This window comes from Aquarana catesbeiana, linkage group LG11 (genome assembly GCF_042186555.1).
Source record: "Aquarana catesbeiana isolate 2022-GZ linkage group LG11, ASM4218655v1, whole genome shotgun sequence".
Taxonomy (NCBI): domain Eukaryota; kingdom Metazoa; phylum Chordata; class Amphibia; order Anura; family Ranidae; genus Aquarana; species Aquarana catesbeiana.
In genome coordinates this window covers 118304962-118317590 of record NC_133334.1, presented here as the reverse complement: position 1 = coordinate 118317590, position 12629 = coordinate 118304962, and the positions used below count along the sequence as shown (strand labels likewise).

General features: G+C 41.1%; 1 protein-coding gene across 1 annotated transcript in view; it reads left to right on the top strand.

Moving 5' to 3' along the window:
• The window catches only part of LOC141112292 (solute carrier family 22 member 6-B-like), a 125912-nt gene that overhangs the window by 63313 nt on the left and 49970 nt on the right, over nt 1–12629 (top strand). The window contains exon 5 of the mRNA XM_073604948.1: nt 2584–2707. Coding sequence (XP_073461049.1) covers nt 2584–2707 — 124 coding nt within the window. The remainder of the gene's footprint in view (nt 1–2583; nt 2708–12629) is intronic.

Below are 12629 nucleotides of genomic sequence, written 5' to 3'. Positions count from 1 at the left end.
CTTACTTTAATGAAGGTAATGCAATAAGGAGAAAAAGCCTTTTGACTTTAGAACCTCTCTCATTCACTAAACAAAAATGGAAATTCACTTTGTAAAGTGAACATCCTCTACTTCTTTAGCAAATAAAGGTCAGTGTTGGAACACAAACCGAAAAATGAAAAATGATATCACATAGATATGGTTCAGCTGCTCTGACAGTGATAGCTGTTGGTGAAAGCTCACCTCACTACTGAATGGGCAGAGAATGCACATTTCTTTTCCCAGCATAGCACTCAATACTGTTTCAGGACAATATATCATTATAACTGAAAAAGTATACACATTGTTTTCAAAGGGAAGGTCTTGATTGCAGTATTAAGTACTGTACTGCATACAGTAGGGAATTTGTTAGACATGAGTTGTCTAGGATGGGAAGATGGAGTACTTGTCAAAGATGGTGCAGGCTTCAAGAACAGATGGTTTGGGACAGCTTTCGATGTTTTTATTTTAATTTTCAAATAGGTTTTGGAAATACATATGCATGCTGGATAAAAAAAAAAAAAAAAATATATATATATATATATATATATATATATATATATATATATATATATATATATATATATATATATATACAGTATGCTGGATTAGAAGTAGTACAATTTAGGGCTGGGTTTGGTTCTGCTTTAAATGACAGTAGACTGTCTAATGCTATTCTGTAACGATTTTCTATTTTCCTGAATTTAGATGTGCAGTCAAACTCTGTCAGCTTTTTAAAAAAAAACTTCTATTTTTACTTTTTTGCAATCATCTGGTTGGCTGAAAAAGAAAAACTGTACCGATTCCCCCATCCACACATTCAATGTGTGGATGGAATCCTTCACGCTGTGTCATTTTATTCTGATCGTGGGACTTCCCTGCAGCCAGAGTACACTGATCAGTGCTGCAGCCCGTTAGTTGCATGCGCTGATCGAGTAATAATTTTCCAGCAGGACTGTTCATGAAAAGTCAATCAATAGATCGACTTCTCATGAATGGGAACTGCCATATATGGATCAAAATTGGAACCATACGAATTGTGATCCATGTATGGCCAGCTTTAGTTTGATTGGATGAATGCTTCCCGCCTACTTCATTCACTCATCTGTTTAAACTGTGTGCTATATATAAAGTGTATGTCTTTCTTCTAACTTGTTTTGGACTGCAGACTCAAGTCTCTTGAGGGAGTTTTTGTAGAGTAGATATAAACAGACTTTAAAACAGCAGAGATAATCTCCATATATTTGTATGGGTGAACAGAGGTGTCATTCACACACACCAGGGGTTAATAAAAGGTTTAGACTTCGCCATGTGAAGAAATTCCCAGGAAGGGTCTCTTTGGATGACTTACCATACATATGATCTTTATCGGAAGACCTAACTGCACATGGAGCCTGCACCTTTTAAAGCAAGCATTTGATTTGACATTTTCACAAATAGCCTTTTTTTTTTATTTGACCCTAGAAACCTCTTTGAATATGTATTGTAATGTTTAGTAGCATTCATAATAAACATGTTTACTGATGTTCCTTAGCATACCTCCCAACCGTCATGGATTCGCCGGCACAGTCAGGGAATTTCAAGCAAATCCCGCTGTCCCACGAATCCACAACGCAGCCCAGTACTGGGCTCCACTAATCCCCCTGCCAGATACGTGCCGAGCGGCCGCTCCGTGCTGCTGCAGTCAGGCTCTCTCCCCCACCCACTCTGACACACCCGCTCACCGGCTCTCCGCCACCCACTGACCCGCCCGTCAGCTCTCTTCCTCCCACTGACCCGCCTGCCGCCTCTCCCCCGCCCTGTACGGGATGTATGAGAAGGGAGGAGGAGGTGGGTTCGATCAGCTTCACCTCCTCCCCATGTCCCCCTGTGCCCACCCCCCAGCATGTAGCCAATCAGTATTTAGAAGCGGTTGTGTGGGCGGGAGATTTTAAAGCAGCCAGGGAGCCTGATGTCTGCCTGAGCCTCTGGGCTGAGGAACAACCAGCCTGGGGTAAGTGAGCGTTCCCTCCTGACAGGTTCCATAGCGTTCCCTTCTTCCACGTCGCATAGCGTTCTCTCCTTCCATGGTGCATAGCGCTTCCGCCTTCCATGTCCTAAAGTGTTCCCTCCTTCCATGTCGCATACTGTTCCCTCCTTCCATGTTCCATGTATTGGAAGTCATTTTTTAAATGATTGTGTTGAAGTTTATATGTATCCCTGAGACTCCCGCTTGTGGTACAGTAACCAAAGCATACTTTTATAGGTACAAGGAAGCCCAGGGTTTGTTTAACAATTGCCCTCAAGCCCCTCCCACTATCATGTTTGGCTACACCCACTTTTTGCCACAGGTCCCGCTCTCCCTAAAATGTTCCTCATTCTCATGTTCAAAAGTTGGGAGGTATGTGGTAGTACTCAATAGCATTTCACAACTGTGTTACTAGTTGCACTAGTTGCCACCTTGTGGCACTAGGTCTGTAAAGTAGCTTATCTCGAATGATGCTGAGAAGCACAAAAAAGAGTTTTATTAAAAAGCTGTAATAAAATAACTCATGTTGTCCAATAATGTCACTATCTGGCCCTCAGGTGGCTTCCTGAATCCTGTCGCTGGCTTGTTCTTGGTGGGAAATATGAACAGGCCATTAAAGACCTGAAGAAAGTAGCAAGAATTAATAGAAAAACAGAGGAGGGAGAAAAACTTACCATGCAGGTATGTATTGAGATACAACCACCTATTCTTCATTTTTTCGACTGATCTGAATCGAATAGTTCCAAAAATCTGGAATTTGTTAGAAAAAGAATAAAGAAAATTAATTTCAACAAAATTCATTACTATTTCATTAAAAAAATTTGGATACACTTGAATCTCAAAAAAAAAAAAATATTCAAATTCACATTCGGACTGAAACAAATTGCACATGTCTACCAGGGATCTTCTAAGTGATCTTCTCATACAATTACACTCTGTGGTGTAAACTATCCACTATGTGACAACCAATTCTGCTCACCTTAACAATATGACGTCTTTGCTGATAGAAAGTCTACAAAGCTTGATCCCCATAAAAGGCTAAATACTCTGGTTAGATTTCCTTAGCAGTTTAACGTCTTTCCTGTTAGGGGGTCTGCATCCCATAAAGGGTTAAGACTTCCATTATGCTATGAACCAAAAATAAGTGAAAAAGAATTGCACTGTGCTCAAAAGTGGATTAAAAACACTTAGTAACAGCCAAGAGCAAAAGAGAATCACAGATCAGAACCCACTGTATAAAGTAACAGGAGAGTAATATAGCCTTACAGGTTACCAGGGAAGAGATCCTTGTTGGTGATACTCAGCTTACTACCAGTCAGTGTGTTGAAGTCATTGGCAAAGGCTCCACCTGACACGTTACGTCCATAGGGACCTCATCCGAGGATGGGAGACCCGATGATTGTCAGCACACTAATATAGACAAGCCCACATAGGGTTGCTATGGAAACTGTACACAAGGCCAACCATGTCACCATATACCAAACTGGAACTCCTGCCACTGACTGATTATCAGTAGTATGCCCTCTAGCATGCAATCAAGCTTGCAAAAAACTACAAGGTTAAGCCCACAGATGTATAAATGATCAAAAACGTATATGTAAAATGACTCTATTTAACTAAAACCTCCATAAAAGAGACTATGGAAGTCATTCCTTAACCACTTCAATACAGGGCACTTTCACCCCCTTCCTGCCCAGACCAATTTTCAGCTTTCAGCGCTCTCAGGCTTTGAATGACAATTGCTCAGTCACCCAAACAATCTTTTATATTTTTTTTTTCACACAAATAGAGCTTTCTTTTGGTGGTATTTGATCACCTCTGGGCTTTTTATTTTTTTGATATAACTGAAAAAAAAGCAATTTAAAAAAAACAAACACTTTTTTTAGTTTCTATTATAAAATTTTGCAAATAAATACTTTTTTCTAAAATGTCAGGACAGTACAAATACCCTAAAAATGACCCCTTTTTGGAAAGTAGACAGTCCAAGGTATTTAGTAAGAGGCATGGTGTGTTTTTTGAAGTTGCCATATTAGCAATTTATTTATTACACACAGCATAGGCATAATTGCAATTACACCCCAAAACACATTTTGCTACTCTAAGTATTGCAATACCACATGTGTGAGACTTTTTTACAACCTAGCCGTGTACAGAGGTTTAACATCCAAGTAGCACCTCCAGGCGTTCTAAGGACATAAATTACACATTAAATTTTTTGACTACCTATCACATTTTGAAGGCCCTGGAGCACCGGGACAATGGAACACAAACAAAATTACCCCATTTTGGAAAGCAAACAGCCCAACGTATATTCTATGAGGCATTATGAGTCTTTTGAACATGTCATTTTTTCCACAAGTTTTTGGAAAATGTGGAATGAAAATAAAAACATTTTCTTTACACAAAGTTGTAAATTCATAAGATATTTCTAACACATAGCATGTACATACCAAAAATGACACCCCAAAATACATTCTGCTACTCCTCCTGAGTATGGCAATACCACAGGTGTGAGACTTTTTCACAGCCTAGCCACATAGAGAGGCTCAATATCCAAGGAGCACCATCAGATGTTCTAGGAGCATAAAATTACACATATCATTTTCTGACTACCTATCAGACTTTTGAAGGCCCTGGAGCACCAGGACAATGGAAACGCCCACAAAATGACCACATTTTGTAAAGCAAACAACACAAGGTATATTCTATGAGGCATTATGAGTCTTTTGAACATGTAATTTTTTTACACAAGTTTTTGGAAAATGTGGAAAGAAAATGAAAACATTTTTTTTACACAAACTTGTAAATTCATAGAATAATTCTAACACATAGCTTGTACATAGCAAAAATGACAACCCAAAATACATTCTGCTACTCCTTCTGAGTATGGCAATACCACTTGTGAGACTTTTACACAGACTGGCTACATAGAGAGGCTCAACATCCAAGTAGCACCTTCAGGCATTCTAGGAGCATAAAATTACACATATAATTTTCTGACTACCTATCACACTTTTAAAGGCCCTGGAGTACCAGGACAATGGAAATGCTCACAAAATGACCCCAGTGATATGGCAGTGATATGGTTGGTTGAGGCAGCAGGAAAATAATCAGCACAGAAATTGAAACCGGTTAAATGGCAGTCTGTTAGAAATATGGGCTAAGAGTTTATGGAAGTGTGATAACGTTTGAAATATTCTCCGATGCATAGGCCAGGTTGGAAGGGAAACACTGAGGACAATGAATGATGGTGTCTTTCCTAACCCTTTTCCTGCACACCCAACATTTTTTTTGGCATCTTTTTCCGGTTTCTGATTGTGGAATATTGTCAGGGAAATGGTGCTCATGAAGTCTGCTGACACAAATCAGAGCAAATTCTTTCTGGGGGGGAACCTTGCTGATAGATCAGGCAGTGACAATATCTTCGATAAATTTGAGGAAGCTGTTATGTATTTCTGTTGACTTTTGATAAATGGTCAATTGGAAAAAGTAAATTGTGACTTTTTTATACCAGCAGAGGGAAAATAGAAAAATTGCGCATAAAAAATGTTAAGCTGCCAACACTCCACTAGACATATAGTGCAAAAAAGAACACATAAAACAATAATGCGGCGCTCCAAATGTGAATAAATAAAAAAAATTAAAAATCGTATCCGAAAGTGAACCTATGAAGTCCAAAGTGTAAATGAATAAATAAACAGTCAATGACGTGAAAATAGTAAGAAAATTTGAAAAAATGAATAAAAAGAAAAAGAAAAGAACACTGTTCAAAATAAATAAAAGTTAATGGATAAACATTGTGGGATAATCCATCATAAGAAATGAATTATGTGTATAAAAAAAGTCTATGTTTTTCAAAGTGAATGAAAATGTGATATTTAGGTGCAATCAACAAATGATAAGGTTGGCACACTTATCAGTAATGATGGACTCATATACTATACAGCATGTGAGTCAAACAGGCATTCGTGAGGAAATACCTCAACAGAAACCAGCAAGGAAAGGTCGATGTTTAGAGGATGAGCCCCATCCGGTATTGAGGGAAAGGTTCCAACATCAAAAGGCAGGTTCCAGAATGTGCGGTGGACCTCATCAGATGTTAAAGTGATCCATGGTGGTAGATATAAATAACAAAAACACCCGCACATAGTGTGACATTCTATGATAGATTTAATATAAAAAAGGGGGTGTAGACTTACAAAAATTCCAATAAAATCATGCTATTATCTTTCAGTTGTATAAGCAGTTTGCAATGGGTGAAGCTCGTGGAGTCATTGCAAACTGCTTACACAACTGAAGGATGCTAGGCTTGCTGTTTCCCCCCTTTATAGTCTTGTGGTGACTAGATGCTGTGGGAAGCCCTTTCCATTTTTTCTTGCTGTACCGCAGGCTAAAGTTTTCTTAAGGTACAGGTGGCGGAAAAAGGGCAAACTAGTATAATAATTGTCCGTGTAAATGTGATACCCCATTTGGAACAGTGGGAATACTAGATCCCAGACAATTTTTCCTCTTATTCCCTTGTACTTTGGGCAGTCAGGGGGCTGGAGCTGGGTGTCTCTGCCTTTGTACACACAGAAGGTGTGCACATATCCAGTGGTGCTTTCACAGAGCTTGTTGAGCTTCAGTCTGTACCTGACCCTCTTACTGGGAATGCACTGCTTGAATCCCAGCCAGCCTGTGAAATGGACCTGAGATCCATCCACAGAGATGTTCTGGTTTAGGGACATTAGGTTCTGCAAACCTTGTAGAAAAAAAAATCAATTAGGGGGTGAATTTTGTATAATTTATCAAAGTTGGGATAATCATTGTGAGTTATCGCTGAAATGCAGGAAGTGCATGATCGAATCATAGCGGGACCTGGACATGACAGCTGATAAAACTGGCATGTCGTGGATGGGGTTGGTAGACCAATAAGCATGCAATTCATTTTTTTTGTAATCCCCATGTTGATCGTAAGGCCCAAAAACAAATCTAAACTCCTCCACTGTTATGCATCTCCATTCGAAAGGACGGGCATAGCATGAGTTGGGGTTGTTATCTATCTAACCCACATTATTGTTGGGCAAAAAGATTTGTTTGGTCCACAAAGCTTTTAAGTAACTCGCCAGGGAAAAATAAATTCAAAAAATCTATCTGAGAAAGCTTTTCGGTGTTGGCCTACACACCTGGCTGTGCTGTGAAAGGGGGGATTGTAGCTGACCCTGAGCAAGAAGGCAGCCACAATTGATTTGCTAAGGCATCTGGAAGAAGTGTTTGGGTCCCAATTCTTTGGGTCTGGCGTGAAATTCCAATGCTTGTACTGGTCCTTTCCTTCTGGTGTCCAGCTCCATGGGCATTTGCTGATTGGCCATTGGGGTGTATGGCGCTGCTGCTGGCTGCCTGGTCTTCAGAGTGTCTTCATTTAGGACGGACTGCTTCCGCCTCTGATTCAGTCACCGATGTACTGCCTTCGACGGGCTTGTATTCCAAACTGGATTCAGAACTGGAATCGGACAGTGAGAGCTCCCCACTGTGCTCATTCATCAGGCTTAGAATTTGATATGCCTCTTCAGTAGTAAAAACATTTTTGAACATGGTGGCTGTATTACGAGTGACACTGATGGGCTGCACAACAGGTAGTGATGGGCTGCAAGACAGGTACTGCTAGGCTGCACAACAGGTAGTGATGGGCCTGCACAACAGGTACTTCTGGGCTGCATGTCAGGTACTGTTGGGCTGCATGTCAGGTACTGTTGGGCTGCACAGCAGGTACTAATGGGATGTACGTCAGGTACTGCTGGGCTACATGACAGATACTCTGATGAGCTGGAAACAGGTACTCTGATGGGCTGGTGACAGGTACTCGGGTACTCTGATGAGCTGGTGACAGGTACTTGGGTACTCTGAAGAGCTGGTGACAGGTACTCTGAAAAGCTGGTGACAGTTACTCGGGTACTCTGATGAGCTGGTGACAGGTACATGGATACGCTGATGAGCAGATGACATGTACTCGGGTATTCTGATGAGTCGATTACAGGTACTTGGGTACTCTGATGAGTAGTGACAGTTACTGGGGTACTCTGGTGCGCTGGTGACAGGTACTTGGGTACTCTGATGAGCTGGTTACAGGTACTCGGATACTCTGATAAGCTGGTGACAGGTACTCAGGCACTCTGATGGGCTGGGGACAGGTACTTGGGTAGTCTGATGAGCAGTGACAGGTACTCGGGTACTCTAATGGGCTGGTGACAGGTACTCGGGTACTTTGATGGGCTGGTGACAGGTACTTGGGTACTCTGATGAGCTGGTGAGAAGTACTCAGATGAGCTGGTGACAGGTACTCTGATGAGCTCACAGTACTCTGATGAGCTAGTGACAGGTCCTCTTTATTCATGGGGGCAATCTGGGCACAGTAGTACACACTGTAATCTGGTAACTCACTGTTTCGCGATCTCCTCCTTACACTGGATCAGTGTGTGAGGAGGAGAACCTGGTAACAGGCAGTTACCCCCCGTTTGTTTACATTTATAACCAGCTTTGATTGGACACAGCCAGTCACATGGTAAAGAGCCAATTTCATTGGCTCTTTACCCTGATCGGGGATCAGGGTAAATCCCTTGGACAAAGCCGATCATACCCCAGATGAAGTCCACTTAGATGAAACGCGTCAGATGAGGTGCTGCTATTACAATTGTGCCATCAATATGCAATTTTTTTCGATTGACATGTGAGTGTTCACTTTTTTATCTGTTTTAATTAAAAGTACTTGAAACGTTATCACACTATATGGATCCCTTTTTTATTCTTTGGGTTTATCGTGTGAGCTGACTTTCCCCTCCATGAGTGTCCCCATTTTGGTCGTACAAACACTTGATGTCTGTTTGAATACATACTGATGCCCCAAGCTGTACCAAGTCAGTGATATCCATGTTATCAGGATTGTCGGTGGTCTTTCATCAACCATGGTGTATACCAGAGGTATATGTCCCTTCAAGTCCAACCTTTCTGGTAAGCCTTTAACCAATTGGTGGCAGTCTCTTCACAAGATTTCCTCACAAGATTTCTTCACTTGTTGACCTGCATTGATATTTACTGGCTTTTATCTACTTACGGACATTGTTTATAATCACTTGAGCAATCGGTCTTTATTCATTCAATTTTTCACGTGGTGGACATTTTTCACAAATGCCATTTATATGTATGTTTATTTGTTTAGAAGCGCTGCATAATTTTCTCTTTCTTGTCCAAGGGACAAGCTTCGTCCCGATCGCCACACTAGAGGGAGGAGATATCTCTGCTGGCGTCATATTACTACCGTAGGGAAGTGGTTAAAAACAAAAATAGTGGCTAATAAAAATAATAATAATAATGAGATCGTACATACATCAATAGAAATAAAATATAAAAATTACATTAAAAATAATGCTAAAAGGATTAATAATAAAAACCCTACCATTACTCACGAATACCCACTGACAGTGGGTAAAAACCAAAAGGTGGAAAACTGGGCTATTTCCACAATTCCCAGACACCCTAGCGGTCACCAATAGAAAAATTCTGTTAGGAACTCTGAGGGGCTGGACTTTGATCTCATATATCCATGTGGACTCCCTTCTGTCTAGCTGTCTAATAAGATTGCCTCCCCTCCAAAATTTTTCAACCTTTTCTACCCTCCCAGCATTGAATTCCACTTGGGTCCCTATTGTGACATATTCCAAAATGTTTGGATACACTATGTTTCCTCTAACCTTTTTAATATTACAAACATGTTCCCACAAGTGGACTGTTAATGCCGTAGACGTGCGTCCCACATATTGCATTTCACAGGGACATTCCAACATGTACATCACATGTTCTGTGGTGCATGAGTTTTCTGTGTGGCAAAAGCAACAAATCATTTTCTTCTGTTTAGATTCCCCTTAACCATAAAATAGATCTTACATCTTTCACGAAAATAGAAACCAGCCCCAGTGAAAAATGTAAAACCCCTTTTACAAGGAGGGTCAATTTTACTTTTGACTAATTTCTCTTTAGGATTTTAAAATCCTACATTTCTTTAGGATTAAGCGCTCTACTATAGACAAATTTAGGCAAATCAGGAAGCACTGGGTCCAAATGTTTGTTCTTCAGGATTCCCCAATGCTTTTTAACTATATTCTATGTTTTCCTTTACAGCATGTTATAATCCAGAATCAGTGCGTACCAAAAATCTGTATTCTTTTACAAAAAGTTATCCGTCATCATTTCTCTGATTAACGGACCTTTCTCCTTTTCTCTCACTTTTTTAATCTCCTTAGTTATGAACCTTTTTGTGTATCCTTTCTGTATAAACTTTACCCCAATGATTTCCAATTATACAAAATCCTCTTCGACCATACATTTCTGATGCAGCCTCATGAGTGCTCTTCTAGGCACATTGGACAACCACGAGGCATGGTGGCAACTGTCAGAAGGAATAAAGCTATTGCGATCAGTCAGTTTAGAGAAGATTTGTCAAAAAATCTCCTTTATCTATCAAAATCACGAGACAAAAAAAAATCAGTACTGTTTTATCATTGCTCCAAAATAGGACAATATTTTTTTTAAACTGTCCTGATTCCCCTCCCATATAATAAAAATATCATCAATATATCTCTTGTAGCATCTCAATTTTTCTTGTCTTGCCTTTAAAATGTTTTCTGACTCCCACATTGACATGAATAAATTAGCAACACTCAGTGCAAATCTCACCCCCATGGCTACACCTGTTACCTGATGAAAAAAGTTTTGTCATACCAAAAATAATTATGCTGGAGACAAAACAAAAGACATTCCAACAAAAATGTTTTAATTTCTTTGGAAGTGATGTTCTTTCTAAGGCCAGGGCCGTCTTTACTGCAGGGCAAACGGGGCAGCTGCCCAGGGCCCTGTCACTGTTTGGGGCCCAAAGCAGAGCTGCCCGTTAAGCCCTCCTACTGCCCACAAATCGGCACATCGATGCTGAATATCCCCACACACAGACAGTCTGTCACTGTCATCAGCGGCGCGCGCACAGTGCAGCAGTGCCAGTGCTGCATTTTCTCGATCGAGGAGTGGGCCGTGGGTGGGGGGGCCATGAGCTCCACTGACGCTCTGGCCCCGCACCTCGCTATGCAGTGTACCTGATCGGAGGAGCAGAGGCCTCGGTAGGAGGAGTCAGACCGCGGCATGGAGTGGAGTGCTGCTTGGTTCCTGGTCAAGTGAAACTAGCAGTGTTTGTGGAGAATTGATGGGAGCTGAGCTTGCTAGGACAAGGTAGATCTTCTTTCTCCTCCCCTGGCTCCCGCTCCCCATCCCCATGCCATGTGTAAAATAGTAGAAAGTTTAAAAACGCTGACCAGACCTGCAGTCCAGGCTGAGTGAGGATGTGGCTGTATTTATTATTACAGAGCACACAGCATAATTTACAGCACATGGCATTACTGTCTGTATTTAACTGCTTCATGGGCTTATTTTGGGCCTGGCTGGTTCACATGTATGTCACATTTGCACAGGCACAGCAGCCCATTCATTTGAATGGGCTGCCATGCCTGCATTTCCTGCAAAAGGAAAGGTGCATGCATCATGTAATAGGCCGTGCACACCTATGCCCATCAAGCAATGAAATACAGCACTGTCTGTCCATTCTACTTTTGCACCATGTGACTTACCTGCAGTTCCTGCACCGGCAAACTTCCTGCATTTTTAGATGTTTAGGCCCCATGCTTTTAAAAACATGGTGCGTTTGTGTGTGCAGGAACTTCAGGTAAGTCGCATGGTGCAAAAGCAGAATGGATTTCAAGGCCACTGCAATTTTATACTGTATGCACTTTTTTTCTGCAGGAAACGCAGGCATGGCAGCCCATTCAAATGAATGGGCTGCTGTGCCTGCTCAAATGTGGGCCGCCAAACCACATACATGTGAATGTGTGATGTAACAATGGCTGCAATGTAATTGGGGTGCTATGATGTGTAAAGGGGCACTATGACATGAAGGGGATTCTAATGTAATGGGGGCGCTGTGATGTGTAAAGGGGCACTATAATGTGAAAATGTCTGCAATGTAATGGGGTGCTTAGATGTGAAGAGGCTGCAATGTAATGGAGTGCTGTGACGTGAAAGGGAACTGAGGACACAGTGGGACTGCTGTGAAGGGGGTCTGCAAAGTTTTTTTTTAGATAATTCTATGTGTGTCTTTTTTTTTAGATGTTGGGGTGAAGAGCAAAATTGCATTGGGGGGTGGGCCCAGGGCCCAAACCATATTAAAGATGGCCCTGTCTAAGGCCCATTCAACTGATGACACTGTATCATTGTGTTCTATTATCGTATATAATGAATTAACATCTGCAGAACCAGTATGCAGGTCTCCTCATATTTCATATCCTTTAATATCTGTAACAGATGTTTTGTGTCTTTCAAATAGGCCTCCATAGTACAAGCCACTGACTGAATGAAATAATGAATATACTGGCCTAGTCTAGAACCTCTAGAATCAATTTCATTTACAATGGGCCTCCCCAGAGGGTTTTCAATGCTTATATGTATCTAGGGAAGATAATAAATTATTGAGATTTGACAAGATGAGGAAATTAGGAGGTATTTTGCCTCCTTTTTTTTCAAAACATCT